Source organism: Drosophila miranda (genome assembly GCF_003369915.1).
Source record: "Drosophila miranda strain MSH22 chromosome Y unlocalized genomic scaffold, D.miranda_PacBio2.1 Contig_Y1_pilon, whole genome shotgun sequence".
In the NCBI taxonomy this organism is placed as follows: Eukaryota; Metazoa; Arthropoda; class Insecta; order Diptera; family Drosophilidae; genus Drosophila; species Drosophila miranda.
In genome coordinates, this window is record NW_022881603.1 from 35,260,926 (window position 1) to 35,282,158 (window position 21,233).

Sequence of the window (21,233 nt, forward strand, 5' to 3'; positions counted from 1 at the left end):
TTAGGGTCGTGTCCGTTTCGTTGTCGGACTCCGGAGCCGTGTCTCCAGCTTCGGCCTTCGCCACGGACAGTCTTTCCTCCTGGTCTCCTCGTTCCCGATCTTGGGCAGGGATCACCACCCTGTGCCCTGCACAGGTCACCACTGCCCGACCGCGCGGAGAAAATCCCATCCCAACACTAACTCATCAATCACACCCGGCAATACGAGTAGCACCATTGGGATCTCCTTGTTCCCAAAGCATACCTTCGTTTCAATCTGGCACGTGACCTCCTTTCTCAACCGGTGGATCCATTGTCCCTTCCCCATTCTCTCATCTATATTTCTCCTCCCTTTGTCCTACTATTTGTCGTTGTAGGCCCCACGTTGGGCGCCAGTTGTAACGGACCTGCTTCTTGGTTCGCTTGAGTTTGCTGGGCTCGCTCAGCGGTCGGCCGATTCGTCGCAACGTATTTTTATTGTTGCCCCCAACGACAAATGATTAGACCTTCCTTTTCTTTAATCGAATCTCTCTTTATTCGTACTTATATTAGGACTTAGGGCTAGATGCTACAATTCAGCTTATCTATGGATCTCCACCACGCGTGGGCTCTCGTCGGGTGTGGCAGCGTTGAGGCTGTTGATTGGGGCAGTTTGACCTCCGCTATTGCTTTGGCCCGCCACGCAAATCCGCACTCTACGTCTCGCACTCCCCTCTTAGCTTCCGCCGGCAACTGTGGATCACCTCTTAACTTAGACTCACTCTGGGGGCAGGCGGGGCCTGTCTTCCTGTTGTTATTCGCTTCACTGCACTTCTTCGAACCGTACCGGGTATTACTCTCACGTTTCGACGGGGTTTCAACGTGCGCGCGCGATCACTTCTCCACGGAAAAAAGAGAGCCGCTTCGTTGCCGCAGCCTCCTTTTATAGCCCCTTGACGGGCCCCGGCTCGGCGTTGGTAGTTTTCCATCGCCGTCTCCTGGTTTCCACGGCCTTCGTAACGGGGCCTGGCCGGTGGCGTGATCCCATGCCCTTATTTGGTCATGCGTCGGATCGCTTCCGGCCCGATCCCGCCGTCTCCTCTGCCTCTCGCGTTTCTCTTGCTCCGAGAGCGGGACACTTCTCCTCTCGGGCCCTTGGCCTCTTCGCCGCATCCGGCTATCCGTGGGTATCTGGGCTGACCTTCGCCTTATCCAGCCAGCCATCAGCCTTTATCTGACCGTCCCTCCGCCTTTATCCGGCTATGCCTTGGTCGAATTCGGCCTGTGGGAACCACGGTTCCTCACAATATATTCTTGATCAGCATCAATAGCCGAGTCGATTGAGCCATGTCTGTCTGTCCGTCCGTCCGTCTGTCCGTCTGTCCGTCCCCTTCATCGCCTAGTGCTCAAAGACTATAAGAGCTAGAGCAACGATGTTTTGGATCCAGACTTCTGTGATATGTCACTGCTACAAAAATATTTCAAAACTTCGCCCCGCCCACTTCCGCCCCCACAAAGGTCGAAAATCTGTGGCATCCACAATTTTAAAGATATGAGAAAACCAAAAACGTAGAGTTGTAGGGAATGACTATATCTTTAAGACTGCGGAATCTGAATTTGATAGTATTATTATTATAGCCAGCATCAAGAAAACAATTTCATTTTTTCTCGCCCTGTCTCTCTCTAACACACACGTAGCATAGGCGGCTTTGCTTAGAGTAAAACATTAGTGCCTAGATCTTAGAGACTACAAAAGCTAGAGCAACCAAATTTGGTATCCACACTCCTAATATATCGGACCGAGACAAGTTTGTTTCAAAATTTCGCCACACCCCCTTCCGCCCCCGCAAAGGACGAAAATCTGGGGATATTCAAAAATCTCAGAGACTATTAAGGCTAGAGTAACCAAATTTGGTATCCGCACTTCTGTTAGATCTTACTATAAAACGTGTATCTTAAAATTTCGCCCCACCTCTTTCCGCCCACACAAAAAACGAAAATCTGTTGCATCCCCAATATTGCACATTCGAGACTACTAAAAACGCAGAATCATAGATAATGACCATATCTATCAGATTGCTGAATCTGGATCAGATCAGATCATTTTTATAGCCAATAGGAACAAATCAATTTGCAGTGGCTACGCAGCGCCCGACGTCACGCTCAGACTGATTTTCTGTCTCTCTCGCACGCACTCTTTGTCGTGTCGTTTAATATAAGCGGCGTCTGCCGGAGGAGAGCCATACTGACTTAGTATCGGGTATAACCGTAGAGTTGCGGTGTCCGCAGCAACTCACAACGTTCCCCCTCGTTATACCCGATACTCAAAATGAGTATTGGGGTATATTAGATTTGTGGTGAAAATGGATGTGTGTAACGTCCAGAAGGAATCGTTTCCGAACCCATAAAGTATATATATTCTTGATCAGCATCAATAGCCGAGTCGATTGAGCCATGTCTGTCTGTCCGTCCGTCCGTCTGTCCGTCCCCTTCATCGCCTAGTGCTCAAAGACTATAAGAGCTAGAGCAACGATGTTTTGGATCCAGACTTCTGTGATATGTCACTGCTACAAAAATATTTCAAAACTTCGCCCCGCCCACTTCCGCCCCCAAAAAAGACGAAAATCTGTGGCATCCACAATTTTAAAGATATGAGAAAACCAAAAACGTAGAGTTGTAGGGAATGACTATATCTTTAAGACTGCGGAATCTGAATTGGATCGTATTATTATTATAGCCAGCATCAAGAAAAAAAATTCATTTTTTCTCGCCCTGTCTCTCTCTAACACACACGTAGCATAGGCGGCTTTGCTTAGAGTAAAACATTAGTGCCTAGATCTTAGAGACTACAAAAGCTAGAGCAACCAAATTTGGTATCCACACTCCTAATATATCGGACCGAGACGAGTTTGTTTCAAAATTTCGCCACACCCCCTTCCGCCCCCGCAAAGGACGAAAATCTGGGGATATTCAAAAATCTCAGAGACTATTAAGGCTAGAGTAACCAAATTTGGTATCCGCACTCCTGTTAGATCTTACTATAAAACGTGTATCTATGTGTATAGTATGTGTATGTATTAGATTTGTGGTAAAAGTGGATGTGTGTAACGTCCAGAAGGAACCGTTTCCGACCCCATAACGTATATATATTCTTGATCAGCATCAATAGCCGAGTCGATTGAGCCCTGTCTCTCTGTCCGTCCGTCCGTCTGTCCGTCTGTCCGTCCCCTTCAGCGCCTAGTGCTCAAAGACTATAAGAGCTAGAGCAACGATGTTTTGGATCCAGACTTCTGTGATATGTCACTGCTACAAAAATATTTCAAAACTTCGCCCCGCCCACTTCCGCCTCCACAAAGGCCGAAAATCTGCGGCATCCACAATTTTAAAGATATGAGAAAACCAAAAACGTAGAGTTGTAGGGAATGACTATATCTTTAAGACTGCGGAATCTGAATTGGATCGTATTATTATTATAGCCAGCATCAAGAAAACAATTTAATTTTTTCTCGCCCTGTCTCTCTCTAACACACACGTAGCATAGGCGGCTTTGCTTAGAGTAAAACATTAGCGCCTAGATCTCAGAGACTACAAAAGCTAGAGCAACCAAATTTGGTATCCACACTCCTAATATATCGGACCGAGACGAGTTTGTTTCAAAATTTCGCCACACCCCTATCCGCCCCGCAAAGGACGAAAATCTGGGGATATTCAAAAATCTCAGAGACTATTAAGGCTAGAGTAACCAAATTTGGTATCCGCACTCCTGTTAGATCTTACTATAAAACGTGTATCTCAAAATTTCGCCCCACCCCCTTCCGCCCACACAAAAGACGAAAATCTGTTGCATCCACAATATTGCACATTTAAGAAAACTAAAAACGCAGAAGCATAGATAATGACCATATCTATCAGATTGCTGAATCTGGATCAGATCAGATCATTTTTATAGCCAATAGGAACAAAACAATTAGCAGTGGCTACGCAGCGCCCGACGTCACGCTCAGACTGATTTTCTGTCTCTCTCGCACGCACTCTTTGTCGTGTCGTTTAATATTAGCGGCGTCTGCCGGAGGAGAGCCATACTGACTTAGTATCGGGTATAACCGTAGAGTTGCGGTGTCCGCAGCAACTCACAACGCTCCCCCTCGTTTTTGCTGGTTTTTATACCCGATACTCAAAATGAGTATTGGGGTATATTAGATTTGTGGTAAAAGGGGATGTGTGTAACGTCCAGAAGGAATCGTTTCCGACCCCATAAAGTATATATATTCTTGATCAGCATTGTTTTCTTGATGCTGGCTATAATAATAATATGATCCAAGTCAGATTCCGCAGTCTTAAAGATATAGTCATTCCCTACAACTCTACGTTTTTGGTTTTCTCATATCTTTAAAATTGTGGATGCCACAGATTTTCGTCTTTTGTGGGGGCGGAAGTGGGCGGGGCGAAGTTTTGAAATATTTTTGTAGCAGTGACATATCACAGAAGTCTGGATCCAAAACATCGTTGCTCTAGCTTTTATAGTCTTTGAGCACTAGGCGATGAAGGGGACGGACAGACGGACAGACGGACGGATCTTACTATAAAACGTGTATCTCAAAATTTCGCCCCACACAAAGGACGAAAATCTGTTGCATCCACAATATTGCACATTCGAGAAAACTAAAGACGCAGAATCATAGATAATGACCATATCTATCAGATTGCTGAATCTGGATCAGATCAGATCATTTTTATAGCCAATAGGAACAAATCAATTTGCAGTGGCTACGCAGCGCCCGACGTCACGCTCAGACTGATTTTCTGTCTCTCTCGCACGCACTCTTTGTCGTGTCGTTAATTATTAGCGGCGTCTTCCGGAGGAGAGCCATACTGACTTAGTATCGGGTATAACTGTAGAGTTGCGGTGTCCGCAGCAACTCACAACGTTCCCCCTCGTTATACCCGATACGCAAAATGAGTATTGGGGTATATTAGATTTGTGGTAAAAGTGGATGTGTGTAACGTCCAGAAGGAATCGTTTCCGACCCCATAAAGTATATATATTCTTGATCAGCATCAATAGCCGAGTCGATTGAGCCCTGTCTGTCTGTCCGTCCGTCCGTCCGTCCGTCCGTCCGTCCCCTTCAGCGCCTAGTGCTCAAAGACTATAAGAGCTAGAGCAACGATGTTTTGGATCCAGACTTCTGTGATATGTCACTGCTACAAAAATATTTCAAAACTTCGCCCCGCCCACTTCCGCCCCACAAAGGACGAAAATCTGTGGCATCTACATTTTTAAAGATACGATAAAACCAAAAACGCAGAATCGTAGAGGATGACTATATATTCTAGAGTGTAAAATCTCAACCAGATCGTAAAATTATTATAGCCAGAATCAAGAAAACAATTTCATTCTTTCTCGCTCTGTCTCTCTCTAACACACAGGTTTCATAGTCGGTTTTGCCAATTGCAAAATATGAGTTCAAGGATCTCAGAACCTATAAGAGCCAGAGCAACCAAATTTGGTATCCACACTCCTGTGATATCGGACCTGGACCGTTTCGTGTCCAAATTTCGCCACACCCCCTTCCGCCCCCGCAAAGGACGAAAATCTGGGGCATCCACAAATCTCAGAGACTATTAAGGCTAGAGTAACCACATTTGATATCCGCACTTCAGTTAGATCTCACTACAAAACGTATATCTCAGAATTTCGCCCCACCCCCTTCCGCTCCCACAAAGGACGAAAATCTGTTGCATCCACAATATTGCACATTCGAGAAAACTAAAAACGCAGAATCATAGATAATGACCGTGTCTATTAGATTGCTGAATCTGGATCAGATCGGATCATTTTTGTAGCCAAAAGGAACAAATCAATTTGCAGTGGCTACACAGCCCCTGACGTCACGCTCAGACTGATTTTCTGTCTCTCTCGCACGCACTCTTTGTCGTGTCGTTCAATATTAGCGGCGTCTGCCGGAGAGAGCCATACTGACTTAGTATCGGGTATAACCGTAGAGTTGCGGTGTCCGCAGCAACTCACAACGTTCCACCTCGTTTTTTTCTGGTTTTTATACCCGAAACTCAAAATGAGTATTGGGGTATATTAGATTTGTGGTAAAGTGGATGTGTGTAACGTCCAGAAGGAACCGTTTCCGACCCCATAAAGTATATATATTCTTGATCAGCATCAATAGCCGAGTCGATTGAGCCCTGTCTGTCTGTCCGTCTGTCCGTCTGTCCGTCCGTCCGTCTGTCCGTCCGTCCGTCCGTCCGTCCGTCCGTCCGTCCGTCCGTCCGTCCGTCCCTTCAGCGCCTAGTGCTCAAAGTCTATAAGAGCTAGAGCAACGATGTTTTGGATCCAGACTTCTGTGATATGTCACTGCTACAAAAATATTTCAAAACTTCGCCCCGCCCACTTCCGCCCCCACAAAGGACGAAAATCTGTGGCATCTACATTTTTAAAGATACGATAAAACCAAAAACGTAGAGTTGTAGAGAATGACCATATCTTTAAGACTGCGGAATCTGAATTGGATCGTATTATTATACCCGAAACTCAAAATGAGTATTGGGGTATATTAGATTTGTGGTAAAAGTGGATGTGTGTAACGTCCAGAAGGAATCGTTTCCGACCCCATAAAGTCATGTCTGTCTGTCCGTCTGTCCGTCTGTCATTCCCTATTAGCGCCTAGTGCTCAAAGACTATAAGAGCTAGAGCAACAATGTCTTGGATCCAGACTTCTGTGATATGTCCCTGCTACAAAAATATTTCAAAACTTCGCCCCGCCCACTTCCGCCCCCACAAAAGACGAAAATCTGTGGCATCCACAATTTTAAAGATATGAGAAAACTAAGAACGCAGAATCGTAGATAATGACCATATCTTTTAGACTGCGGAATCTGAATTGGATCGTATTATTATTATAGCCAACATCAAAAAAAACAAATTCATTTTTTCTCGCCCTGTCTCTCTCTAACACACACGTAGCATAGGCGGCTTTGCTTAGAGTAAAACACTAGCGCCTAGATCTCAGAGACTACAAAAGCTAGAGCAACCAAATTTGGTATCCACACTCCTAATATATCGGACCGAGACAAGTTTGTTTCAAAATTTCGCCACACCCCCTTCCGCCCCCGCAAAGGACGAAAATCTGGGGATATTCAAAAATCTCAGAGACTATTAAGGCCAGAGTAACCAAATTTGGTATCCGCACTTCTGTTAGATCTTACTATAAAACGTGTATCTTAAAATTTCGCCCCACCTCTTTCCGCCCACACAAAGAACGAAAATCTGTTGCATCCACAATATTGCACATTCGAGACTACTAAAAACGCAGAATCATAGATAATGACCATATCTATCAGATTGCTGAATCTGGATCAGATCAGATCATTTTTATAGCCAATAGGAACAAATCAATTTGCAGTGGCTACGCAGCGCCCGACGTCACGCTCAGACTGATTTTCTGTCTCTCTCGCACGCACTCTTTGTCGTGTCGTTTAATATAAGCGGCGTCTGCCGGAGGAGAGCCATACTGACTTAGTATCGGGTATAACCGTAGAGTTGCGGTGTCCGCAGCAACTCACAACGTTCCCCTCGTTATACCCGATACTCAAAATGAGTATTGGGGTATATTAGATTTGTGGTGAAAATGGATGTGTGTAACGTCCAGGAGGAATCGTTTCCGAACCCATAAAGTATATATATTCTTGATCAGCATCAATAGCCGAGTCGATTGAGCCATGTCTGTCTGTCCGTCCGTCCGTCTGTCCGTCTGTCCGTCCCCTTCATCGCCTAGTGCTCAAAGACTATAAGAGCTAGAGCAACGATGTTTTGGATCCAGACTTCTGTGATATGTCACTGCTACAAAAATATTTCAAAACTTCGCCCCGCCCACTTCCGCCCCCACAAAGGACGAAAATCTGTGGCATCCACAATTTTAAAGATATGAGAAAACCAAAAACGTAGAGTTGTAGGGAATGACTATATCTTTAAGACTGCGGAATCTGAATTGGATCGTATTATTATTATAGCCAGCATCAAGAAAACAATTTCATTTTTTCTCGCCCTGTCTCTCTCTAACACACACGTAGCATAGGCGGCTTTGCTTAGAGTAAAACATTAGTGCCTAGATCTTAGAGACTACAAAAGCTAGAGCAACCAAATTTGGTATCCACACTCCTAATATATCGGACCGAGACGAGTTTGTTTCAAAATTTCGCCACACCCCCTTCCGCCCCCGCAAAGGACGAAAATCTGGGGATATTCAAAAATCTCAGAGACTATTAAGGCTAGAGTAACCAAATTTGGTATCCGCACTCCTGTTAGATCTTACTATAAAACGTGTATCTCAAAATTTCGCCCCACCCCCTTCCGCCCACACAAAAGACGAAAATCTGTTGCATCCACAATATTGCACATTTAAGAAAACTAAAAACGCAGAATCATAGATAATGACCATATCTATCAGATTGCTGAATCTGGATCAGATCAGATCATTTTTATAGCCAATAGGAACAAATCAATTTGCAGTGGCTACGCAGCGCCCGACGTCACGCTCAGACTGATTTTCTGTCTCTCTCGCACGCACTCTTTGTCGTGTCGTTTAATATTAGCGGCGTCTGCCGGAGGAGAGCCATACTGACTTAGTATCGGGTATAACCGTAGAGTTGCGGTGTCCGCAGCAACTCACAACGTTCCCCCTCGTTATACCCGATACTCAAAATGAGTATTGGGGTATATTAGATTTGTGGTGAAAATGGATGTGTGTAACGTCCAGAAGGAATCGTTTCCGAACCCATAAAGTATATATATTCTTGATCAGCATCAATAGCCATGTCTGTCTGTCCGTCCGTCCGTCTGTCCGTCTGTCCGTCTGTCCGTCCCCTTCATCGCCTAGTGCTCAAAGACTATAAGAGCTAGAGCAACGATGTTTTGGATCCAGACTTCTGTGATATGTCACTGCTACAAAAATATTTCAAAACTTCGCCCCGCCCACTTCCGCCACCACAAAGGACGAAAATCTGTGGCATCCACAATTTTAAAGATATGAGAAAACCAAAAACGTAGAGTTGTAGGGAATGACTATATCTTTAAGACTGCGGAATCTGAATTGGATCGTATTATTATTATAGCCAGCATCAAGAAAACAATTTCATTTTTTCTCGCCCTGTCTCTCTCTAACACACACGTAGCATAGGCGGCTTTGCTTAGAGTAAAACATTAGCGCCTAGATCTCAGAGACTACAAAAGCTAGAGCAACCAAATTTGGTATCCACACTCCTAATATATCGGATCGAGACGAGTTTGTTTCAAAATTTCGCCACACCCCTATCCGCCCCCGCAAAGGACGAAAATCTGGGGATATTCAAAAATCTCAGAGACTATTAAGGCTAGAGTAACCGAATTTGGTATCCGCACTCCTGTTAGATCTAACTATAAAACGTGTATCTCAAAATTTCGCCCCACTATAAGAGCTAGAGCAACGATGTTTTGGATCCAGACTTCTGTGATATGTCACTGCTACAAAAATTTTTCAAAACTTCGCCCCGCCCACTTCCGCCCCACAAAGAACGAAAATCTGTGGCATCCACAATTTTAAAGATATGAGAAAACCAAAAACGTAGAGTTGTAGGGAATGACTATATCTTTAAGACTGCGGAATCTGAATTGGATCGTATTATTATTATAGCCAGCATCAAGAAAACAATTTCATTTTTTCTCGCCCTGTCTCTCTCTAACACACACGTAGCATAGCCAGCTTTGCTTAGAGTAAAACATTAGCGCCTAGATCTCAGAGACTACAAAAGCTAGAGCAACCAAATTTGGTATCCACACTCCTAATATATCGGATCGAGACGAGTTTGTTTCAAAATTTCGCCACACCCCTATCCGCCCCCGCAAAGGACGAAAATCTGGGGATATTCAAAAATCTCAGAGACTATTAAAGCTAGAGTAACCAAATTTGGTATCCGCACTCCTGTTAGATTTTACTATAAAACGTGTATCTTAAAATTTCGCCCCACCCTCTTCCGCCCACACAAAGGACGAAAATCTGTTGCATCCACAATATTGCACATTCGAGAAAACTAAAAACGCAGAATCATAGATAATGACCATATCTATCAGATTGCTGAATCTGGATCAGATCAGATCATTTTTATAGCCAATAGGAACAAATCAATTTGCAGTGGCTACGCAGCGCCCGACGTCACGCTCAGACTGATTTTCTGTCTCTCTCGCACGCACTCTTTGTCGTGTCGTTCAATATTAGCGGCGTCTGCCGGAGAGAGCCATACTGACTTAGTATCGGGTATAACCGTAGAGTTGCGGTGTCCGCAGCAACTCACAACGTTCCACCTCGTTTTTTTCTGGTTTTTATACCCGATACTCAAAATGAGTATTGGGGTATATTAGATTTGTGGTAAAAGTGGATGTGTGTAACGTCCAGAAGGAATCGTTTCCGACCCCATAAAGTCATGTCCGTCTGTCCGTCCGTCCGTCTGTCCGTCCGTCCGTCCGTCCGTCCGTCCGTCCGTCCGTCCGTCCCCTTCAGCGCCTAGTGCTCAAAGTCTATAAGAGCTAGAGCAACGATGTTTTGGATCCAGACTTCTGTGATATGTCACTGCTACAAAAATATTTCAAAACTTCGCCCCGCCCACTTCCGCCCCCACAAAGGACGAAAATCTGTGGCATCTACATTTTTAAAGATACGATAAAACCAAAAACGTAGAGTTGTAGAGAATGACCATATCTTTAAGACTGCGGAATCTGAATTGGATCGTATTATTATACCCGAAACTCAAAATGAGTATTGGGGTATATTAGATTTGTGGTAAAAGTGGATGTGTGTAACGTCCAGAAGGAATCGTTTCCGACCCATAAAGTCATGTCTGTCTGTCCGTCTGTCCGTCTGTCATTCCCTATTAGCGCCTAGTGCTCAAAGACTATAAGAGCTAGAGCAACAATGTCTTGGATCCAGACTTCTGTGATATGTCACTGCTACAAAAATATTTCAAAACTTCGCCCCGCCCACTTCCGCCCCACAAAAGACGAAAATCTGTGGCATCCACAATTTTAAAGATATGAGAAAACTAAGAACGCAGAATCGTAGATAATGACCATATCTTTTAGACTGCGGAATCTGAATTGGATCGTATTATTATTATAGCCAACATAAAAAAAAACAAATTCATTTTTTCTCGCCCTGTCTCTCTCTAACACACACGTAGCATAGGCGGCTTTGCTTAGAGTAAAACATTAGCGCCTAGATCTCAGAGACTACCAAAGCTAGAGCAACCAAATTTGGTATCCACACTCCTAATATATCGGACCGAGACGAGTTTGTTTCAAAATTTCGCCACACCCCCTTCCGCCCCCGCAAAGGACGAAAATCTGGGGATATTCAAATATCTCAGAGACTATTAAGGCCAGAGTAACCAAATTTGGTATCCGCACTTCTGTTAGATCTTACTATAAAACGTGTATCTTAAAATTTCGCCCCACCTCTTTCCGCCCACACAAAGAACGAAAATCTGTTGCATCCACAATATTGCACATTCGAGACTACTAAAAACGCAGAATCATAGATAATGACCATATCTATCAGATTGCTGAATCTGGATCAGATCAGATCATTTTTATAGCCAATAGGAACAAATCAATTTGCAGTGGCTACGCAGCGCCCGAAGTCACGCTCAGACTGATTTTCTGTCTCTCTCGCACGCACTCTTTGTCGTGTCGTTTAATATAAGCGGCGTCTGCCGGAGGAGAGCCATACTGACTTAGTATCGGGTATAACCGTAGAGTTGCGGTGTCCGCAGCAACTCACAACGTTCCCCCTCGTTATACCCGATACTCAAAATGAGTATTGGGGTATATTAGATTTGTGGTGAAAATGGATGTGTGTAACGTCCAGAAGGAATCGTTTCCGAACCCATAAAGTATATATATTCTTGATCAGCATCAATAGCCGAGTCGATTGAGCCATGTCTGTCTGTCCGTCCGTCCGTCTGTCCGTCTGTCCGTCCCCTTCATCGCCTAGTGCTCAAAGACTATAAGAGCTAGAGCAACGATGTTTTGGATCCAGACTTCTGTGATATGTCACTGCTACAAAAATATTTCAAAACTTCGCCCCGCCCACTTCCGCCCCCACAAAGGACGAAAATCTGTGGCATCCACAATTTTAAAGATATGAGAAAACCAAAAACGTAGAGTTGTAGGGAATGACTATATCTTTAAGACTGCGGAATCTGAATTGGATCGTATTATTATTATAGCCAGCATCAAGAAAACAATTTCATTTTTTCTCGCCCTGTCTCTCTCTAACACACACGTAGCATAGGCGGCTTTGCTTAGAGTAAAACATTAGCGCCTAGATCTCAGAGACTACAAAAGCTAGAGCAACCAAATTTGGTATCCACACTCCTAATATATCGGATCGAGACGAGTTTGTTTCAAAATTTCGCCACACCCCTATCCGCCCCCGCAAAGGACGAAAATCTGGGGATATTCAAAAATCTCAGAGACTATTAAGGCTAGAGTAACCAAATTTGGTATCCGCACTCCTGTTAGATCTAACTATAAAACGTGTATCTCAAAATTTCGCCCCACTATAAGAGCTAGAGCAACGATGTTTTGGATCCAGACTTCTGTGATATGTCACTGCTACAAAAATATTTCAAAACTTCGCCCCGCCCACTTCCGCCCCCACAAAGGACGAAAATCTGTGGCATCCACAATTTTAAAGATATGAGAAAACCAAAAACGTAGAGTTGTAGGGAATGACTATATCTTTAAGACTGCGGAATCTGAATTGGATCGTATTATTATTATAGCCAGCATCAAGAAAACAATTTCATTTTTTCTCGCCCTGTCTCTCTCTAACACACACGTAGCATAGGCGGCTTTGCTTAGAGTAAAACATTAGCGCCTAGATCTCAGAGACTACAAAAGCTAGAGCAACCAAATTTGGTATCCACACTCCTAATATATCGGATCGAGACGAGTTTGTTTCAAAATTTCGCCACACCCCTATCCGCCCCGCAAAGGACGAAAATCTGGGGATATTCAAAAATCTCAGAGACTATTAAAGCTAGAGTAACCAAATTTGGTATCCGCACTCCTGTTAGATTTTACTATAAAACGTGTATCTTAAAATTTCGCCCCACCCTCTTCCGCCCACACAAAGGACGAAAATCTGTTGCATCCACAATATTGCACATTCGAGAAAACTAAAAACGCAGAATCATAGATAATGACCATATCTATCAGATTGCTGAATCTGGATCAGATCAGATCATTTTTATAGCCAATAGGAACAAATCAATTTGCAGTGGCTACGCAGCGCCCGACGTCACGCTCAGACTGATTTTCTGTCTCTCTCGCACGCACTCTTTGTCGTGTCGTTCAATATTAGCGGCGTCTGCCGGAGAGAGCCATACTGACTTAGTATCGGGTATAACCGTAGAGTTGCGGTGTCCGCAGCAACTCACAACGTTCCACCTCGTTTTTTTCTGGTTTTTATACCCGATACTCAAAATGAGTATTGGGGTATATTAGATTTGTGGTAAAAGTGGATGTGTGTGTAGGCCGTCTAACCCGGGAATTGTAGTGACCAATATCGGTGCGTGAGTGAACGGTATAGGTATAAAAACACAAACCCGGTGATTTAATGTAACACTTTATTAGTAGCTGCGCGTCCGTCTCTCACAATCGCCATTTACAAAGTGCCCTCACTCTCTTCTCGATGTTTCTTATCCGATATCTCACTATTGGTATTTCCCACCGAGTGTATCGATGGTGCGGTAAATACCAATGCGCGCTGTATGCTATTTTAAATACTAGTTGAATGCCTCACTAATTATTACCTTGCTACAATTCGGCCATCCTGACCGGAGTGCTCCTGAACTCCTTACATTTAATTTAGTTTCTAGATAGGTTGATTTATTACAGTTGGGTGTGGTTTACTCTTAATATTCTAAGTTTACGTGTTACAATCATTTTCTTCATTTTGATTCCCTGTGACATTTGCATTATTACCATTTTCAATCCACGGCTTCATATTTGCCACCGCCCAAACTCCTTTATACGGGATCCTTGATTGTTGAAACCCCTCTACATCTTCTAGCAAATACCTATCATTTTTTAACACCTTTGATATCTTATAAGGTCCTTTGAACTTCGGGATAAGCTTTTTAGACACCCCTGTATGAGTGTCGAAATTTCTCACCATAACTAGATCATTATCTACGTACACGTGTGGCTCCCTTCGCTTTGAATTTGTTGCTTGTTTGTTATAAGACTGTATTTTTTCCTGATGAGTGCCTGCTACTGCTCTAATCTTTTCTATATCCCTTGTTGCCCGCTGTTCGGTTAGTTCGTCTAGATGATCTTTTAGTAAATCTGAAACCTTTCCTTTTTGTACGACCCCAAACAACATTCTGCTCGGGTGTTCATTAATTGTTCTTTGAATTGTGTTGTTCATCGCGTGTTCTACTGTTTCCACTACCATATCCAATGTAATCCTTTTTCCGGGTCAACAAGCTTTGCAATCATGGGTCCCAAACTTCTGTTCACCCTTTCTACCTGCCCGTTGGCCTGTGGCGACCCTGTTGCTATCTTTACGTGTTTAACATTGCTCTGTTCTAAGAATTCTTCAAACTCTTTTGACGTGAAACAGCTTCCTCTGTCTGACACAATGCATCTGGGTCTACTGTAAGCTCGGAAATAATCTTTCATTGCAATTACTGCTTCCTTTGTGCTAGTGGTTTTGGTCGTATAAAGTCTTACGAATTTGGTGAACGCGTCTATTACTACTAAAACATGTTTGTTGGCCCTGCCTTTGTCGACTGGCCCGAAATGGTCGATATGTACTACCTCGAATGGTCCTGACCCTTTTGGTATGTTGTGTAAAAACCCTTCCTCTTTTCCGTGTTTTGCTGAGTACGCTATGCATTTTAGACAGTTTTCAATGTGTCGCTTGGCTTTATACCTTACGTTTGAGATCCAGTAGCTTTTCGATATAGCGTCGGTCATCTTGTCTATACCGACGTGCCCTAGTTCATCGTGGTACTTATAGAGTACGTGGCCTTCCATTTCCTCGGGTACGCAGAATAGGATAGTATTGTTATCTTTTTTCCTGTATATTATTCCGTTTCTCATCTCATAATGTTTGTGTTCTGATTTCTGTAACGTTTCTCTCAGCTCCATCAGTTTTTTATCCCTGTTTTGGCATATAATTAAATTTTCTTCAAAGGTGTTTGTGTCTACCGTGAGTATCTGAACGGCTCTGCTTAGCGCATCTACGTGTTGCATTCTACTTCCTGACCTGTGTTCTAACTTGTAGTCATAATTTTGTAACTCTAACGCCCAGCGGGCAATGCGTGGATTGAGTTCTTTTTTGTTTAGAGTCATAGTTAGCGCGTTGCAGTCTGTCACTATTTTGAAGGGTATGCCTTGCACGTATACTCTAAACCGTTGTAGTGCATAAATTATCGCTAGTGTCTCCAGTTCAAAGCTGTGGTATTTTGCTTCGGTAATTGTTGTCCGCTTGGAGAAATAAAACACCGGGTGCATTCTGCCATCACCCTTCTTCTGCATTAGAATTGACCCGAAACCTAACGAACTTGCATCGCAATGTAATTCTGTCGGATCTCTGGGATTGTAAAGTGCCAAGATCGGTGCTTCCAACAAATTACTTTTGAGTTGTTCGAAACATTCTAGTTCTACGATACCGAATTCAAACTTCCTGTCTTTTTTGACCAAATCATAAAGGGGCTTAGCTTTCGTAGAAAAATCTTTTACGAACCGTCTAAAGTAAGAACATAACCCTAAGAAACTCTGCACTTCGTTCGTTTTCGTGGGGACTGGGAACCCTTTTACTGCCTGTAATCCCTTCGTATCTGGTTTAATTCCGTTACCCGATATGGAATAGCCCAGGTACTTAACTTCTGACTGTAAGAATTCGCATTTATCAATCCTTAATTCAAGTTTATTCTCTACCAATCGTCTCATCACTTCTTGTAAAATTTCCATGTGACTATCACTATCTTTAGTTGCTACCATAATATCGTCCATGTATATTATAACTTTGTCTTCCTTTACCATATCTGCAAAAATGTTGTTTGTGAATCTTTGAAACACCGCCGATGCATTTCGTAACCCGAACGGCATCCTCAACCATTCGTATTGTCCCATGGGGGTCGTGAACGATGTGTATTTAACTGAATCTTTATGCATAAATACGTGGAAGTATCCATTCTTCAGGTCTAACTTGGTGAAAAGTCTTTTCCCTGACAGTTTATCTAGTAGGTCGTCTATCAGAGGTGTTGGGTAATTGTCCTTTATCATACCTTTATTAAGTGTGCGATAATCGACGCACAGTCTCAACTCTCCCGAATTCTTTTTTACCAGTACTATAGGCGAAACGTATTCTGACTCACTGGTTCTGATGTAACCTTTTTCTGTGTATTCGTCTATCATTTTCTGTACTTGGGCTTTTTCGCTATACGACAGTCTTCTAGGTGGGCAATGAAACGGTTTTTCGTGTTCGAAATTCAACTTCATTTCCCACTTGGTTTGTGGTAAGTTTGGTCTTTCTGCGTTTACATACGCTGTCCTAAACATGTATTTAAGTCGTCCTGCGAGTTCTTGGCTACAATCTGTCCCTACTTTCAACTCCCAGTCGTTTTCTTTGTCTGGATACTGGCTTGGTAGTTCGTTGAAATTGGTTTTTACGCTCTCGCAGGTATCGCTGTCTTCCAGACACTCAACCATTGCAGAACACTCATTTTCTACCTTGCCTCCACTTTCTACTTCATGCTTATTCTCTTTAACACCCTCATCTTTAACTTCACATTCATATTCTCCTAAACACTCATTCTCTATTTTCCACTCATTTTTTTCTAAACACTCATTTTCTCCTAAACACTCATTTTCTTCTAAACACTCATTTTCTCCTAAACACTCATTTTCTTCTAAACACTCATTTTCTCCTAAACACTCATTTTCTTCTAAACACTCATTTTTTTCTAAACACTCATTTTTTATTTCACACTCGTTTTTTGTCTCACTCTCCTTCTCCTTGCAAATGTCACTTACAATTTTAAATTTGCATAAATTCATAAAATCCCTACCTAACACAGCCTCATAGCCCATCGACTCGTCTGCCACTACTAGTAATTCAAAGTTGATTCGATTTTTGTTAATAATTACAAAACTGGGTATTTTACCAAAGATGTTAAGTTTGCTATTATTTAGTCCAACATAAGCGTAATCCGCATTTTTATTCAAAATAAATTCAATTTCTCTGTTTTTCTTGTCTTTGTTAAACTTATATAAACTTAAATCATCTTCTTTGATTTCGTTCGAACTTAATCGTGAGCGCTCTTCCACTTTATTTAGGTTATTTTCCGACTGGTGCTCTAGACACGATAACTTCATAAAACTTATTGGGCTCCCTGAGTCGATGAGGCAATTTAAGGACAAGCATTTGTTATTGTAATTGCTAATGTATATATTAAATTTGTATATATAATCGTTATGTACCTTGTACTTCTTTTCGTCACAGTGTGACACCTGGTGACTCATGCTGCCGCATCCGTAGCACGCTCCTCTTTCGCGCTTTGGCTTGCGGCACTCCCCTGCCACGTGGCCCAAAGAGTTGCAGTTGTAGCAGCGAATGGGTGTTGGCGAGGCTCCAGTGTTTGCCCCTTCAGTTGAACCGTACTTCTTTGGCAGCATGATCTTCTCGAACGCCTTGAGTAGTTGATATGGAGCGCCAAAGCACTGCATGTGGGCTTGCCTACGCAGGCCTACATCTGGGATACCTTCGATGACTCCGTCAATAAACTCCTCGTCGTCAATGACTATGCGGGATGCCAGCGACACTTTGGCGTTGAAGTACATCGAGAACTCCTCGCCACGTGCCCATGAACGGGACTCGAACTTGCGACGGAGCAACAGTTTGCTTTCCTTGGGATGGAAAGTGTCTTCCATGACGTTCAACAATTGATCGATTGGCAGCGACATGTGCTCCGGACTCGAATGCAGCCACACCAATGCTTTGTCCTTAAGCTTCGACATTAGCAGCATTAGTAGCTTCTCATCCTTCAGTTTGTTCACTTTTGCGACGGCCTTAAACTGCGCGATCCAAGTTGTGACGTCATCGTTGTTTCCAGAAATGTTGCCATGATATGTTGGCAACATGTCTTTGGCGGCATTTAGCAACATGACGTCAGCGTCATTGCTGGCGGCTGGTGTTGTGTTCTCTCCTCTCCCTTCCTTCTCCCTCTCGCTCTGCAGCTTCAGCAGCTCGATTTGCAGTTTTAACATTTCAACCTCTGCTCGATATTCGCCATGGTTGTTGTTGTGCCCAGGCGCTTGCGGTGCTTTTTCGTTCTTCTCTTTGCGTTCGCTCTTCGTCGAGTCTTGATCTGCGGCCGCCTCATCTTCCCTCTCGTTCTCGCATGTTTCGGCTGCCGGTGGTCCCTGTCCCCGCAGCTCTACTGGTATTTCGTTAAGTCTCGCTGCCATGGCAGCTTTGCTTCCACCTTTTGGTAGATTGAGGTACTCCAGCCATTCGCGCAGCTGGGCGGCCGAGAACTCCTCCGTGCCGACCAAGTCCGACATGTTTTTTTTCAGCGATGGCGTCTTCGACGGACGAGATAATAAAAATTTTCGCTATTTTTCACTGGCGGCGATTGATCGTATCCCACTTCTGAAATTGTAGGCCGTCTAACCCGGGAATTGTAGTGACCAATATCGGTGCGTGAGTGAACGGTATAGGTATAAAAACACAAACCCGGTGATTTAATGTAACTCTTTTTTATTAGCTGCGCGTCCGTCTCTCACAATCGCCATTTACAAAGTGCCCTCACTCTCTTCTCGATGTTTCTTATCCGATATCTCACTATTGGTATTTCCCACCGAGTGTATCGATGGTGCGGTAAATACCAATGCGCGCTGTATGCTATTTTAAATACTAGTTGAATGCCTCACTAATTATTACCTTGCTACATGTGTAACGTCCAGAAGGAATCGTTTCCGACCCCATAAAGTCATGTCCGTCTGTCCGTCCGTCCGTCTGTCCGTCCGTCCGTCCGTCCGTCCGTCCGTCCGTCCGTCCGTCCGTCCGTCCGTCCCCTTCAGCGCCTAGTGCTCAAAGTCTATAAGAGCTAGAGCAACGATGTTTTGGATCCAGACTTCTGTGATATGTCACTGCTACAAAAATATTTCAAAACTTCGCCCCGCCCACTTCCGCCCCCACAAAGGACGAAAATCTGTGGCATCTACATTTTTAAAGATACGATAAAACCAAAAACGTAGAGTTGTAGAGAATGACCATATCTTTAAGACTGCGGAATCTGAATTGGATCGTATTATTATACCCGAAACTCAAAATGAGTATTGGGGTATATTAGATTTGTGGTAAAAGTGGATGTGTGTAACGTCCAGAAGGAATCGTTTCCGACCCCATAAAGTCATGTCTGTCTGTCCGTCTGTCCGTCTGTCATTCCCTATTAGCGCCTAGTGCTCAAAGACTATAAGAGCTAGAGCAACAATGTCTTGGATCCAGACTTCTGTGATATGTCACTGCTACAAAAATATTTCAAAACTTCGCCCCGCCCACTTCCGCCCCACAAAAGACGAAAATCTGTGGCATCCACAATTTTAAAGATATGAGAAAACTAAGAACGCAGAATCGTAGATAATGACCATATCTTTTAGACTGCGGAATCTGAATTGGATCGTATTATTATTATAGCCAACATAAAAAAAAACAAATTCATTTTTTCTCGCCCTGTCTCTCTCTAACACACACGTAGCATAGGCGGCTTTGCTTAGAGTAAAACATTAGCGCCTAGATCTCAGAGACTACCAAAGCTAGAGCAACCAAATTTGGTATCCACACTCCTAATATATCGGACCGAGACGAGTTTGTTTCAAAATTTCGCCACACCCCCTTCCGCCCCCGCAAAGGACGAAAATCTGGGGATATTCAAATATCTCAGAGACTATTAAGGCCAGAGTAACCAAATTTGGTATCCGCACTTCTGTTAGATCTTACTATAAAACGTGTATCTTAAAATTTCGCCCCACCTCTTTCCGCCCACACAAAGAACGAAAATCTGTTGCATCCACAATATTGCACATTCGAGACTACTAAAAACGCAGAATCATAGATAATGACCATATCTATCAGATTGCTGAATCTGGATCAGATCAGATCATTTTTATAGCCAATAGGAACAAATCAATTTGCAGTGGCTACGCAGCGCCCGAAGTCACGCTCAGACTGATTTTCTGTCTCTCTCGCACGCACTCTTTGTCGTGTCGTTTAATATAAGCGGCGTCTGCCGGAGGAGAGCCATACTGACTTAGTATCGGGTATAACCGTAGAGTTGCGGTGTCCGCAGCAACTCACAACGTTCCCCTCGTTATACCCGATACTCAAAATGAGTATTGGGGTATATTAGATTTGTGGTGAAAATGGATGTGTGTAACGTCCAGGAGGAATCGTTTCCGAACCCATAAAGTATATATATTCTTGATCAGCATCAATAGCCGAGTCGATTGAGCCATGTCTGTCTGTCCGTCCGTCCGTCTGTCCGTCTGTCCGTCCCCTTCATCGCCTAGTGCTCAAAGACTATAAGAGCTAGAGCAACGATGTTTTGGATCCAGACTTCTGTGATATGTCACTGCTACAAAAATATTTCAAAACTTCGCCCCGCCCACTTCCGCCCCCACAAAGGACGAAAATCTGTGGCATCCACAATTTTAAAGATATGAGAAAACCAAAAACGTAGAGTTGTAGGGAATGACTATATCTTTAAGACTGCGGAATCTGAATTGGATCGTATTATTATTATAGCCAGCATCAAGAAAACAATTTCATTTTTTCTCGCCCTGTCTCTCTCTAACACACACGTAGCATAGGCGGCTTTGCTTAGAGTAAAACATTAGTGCCTAGATCTTAGAGACTACAAAAGCTAGAGCAACCAAATTTGGTATCCACACTCCTAATATATCGGACCGAGACGAGTTTGTTTCAAAATTTCGCCACACCCCCTTCCGCCCCCGCAAAGGACGAAAATCTGGGGATATTCAAATATCTCAGAGACTATTAAGGCTAGAGTAACTAAATATGGTATCCGCACTCCTGTTAGATCTTACTATAAAACGTGTATCTCAAAATTTCGCCCCACCCCTTTTCGCCCACACAAAGGACGAAAATCTGTTGCATCCACAATATTGCACATTCGAGAAAACTAAAAACGCAGAATCAT

General features: G+C 43.5%; 1 protein-coding gene across 1 annotated transcript; it reads right to left on the bottom strand.

Annotated features, from left to right (window-relative positions):
- Positions 1-17,300: 17,300 nt before the first annotated feature.
- On the bottom strand, positions 17,301-18,791 carry LOC117191351. Its single transcript, XM_033396245.1, has 2 exons — positions 17,494-18,791; positions 17,301-17,423 (listed from the first exon to the last, which is right to left on the bottom strand). The coding sequence occupies exons 1-2, from the start codon at positions 18,574-18,576 to the stop codon at positions 17,394-17,396; spliced, it is 1,113 nt and encodes a 370-aa protein (XP_033252136.1). The 5' UTR covers positions 18,577-18,791; the 3' UTR covers positions 17,301-17,393.
- Between the last annotated feature and the right edge of the window lie 2,442 nt (positions 18,792-21,233).

What these genes read in the sequence shown, in the direction of transcription:
- LOC117191351 (XM_033396245.1), bottom strand. Translation starts at nt 18,576, where the DNA reads ATGTCGGACTTGGTCGGCACGGAGGAGTTCTCGGCCGCCCAGCTGCGC. An exon ending in GTGACGAAAAGAAGTACAAG is followed by an intron (nt 17,424 to 17,493) that starts GTACATAACGAT and finishes GCTTGTCCTTAA; the next exon opens with ATTGCCTCATCGACTCAGGG.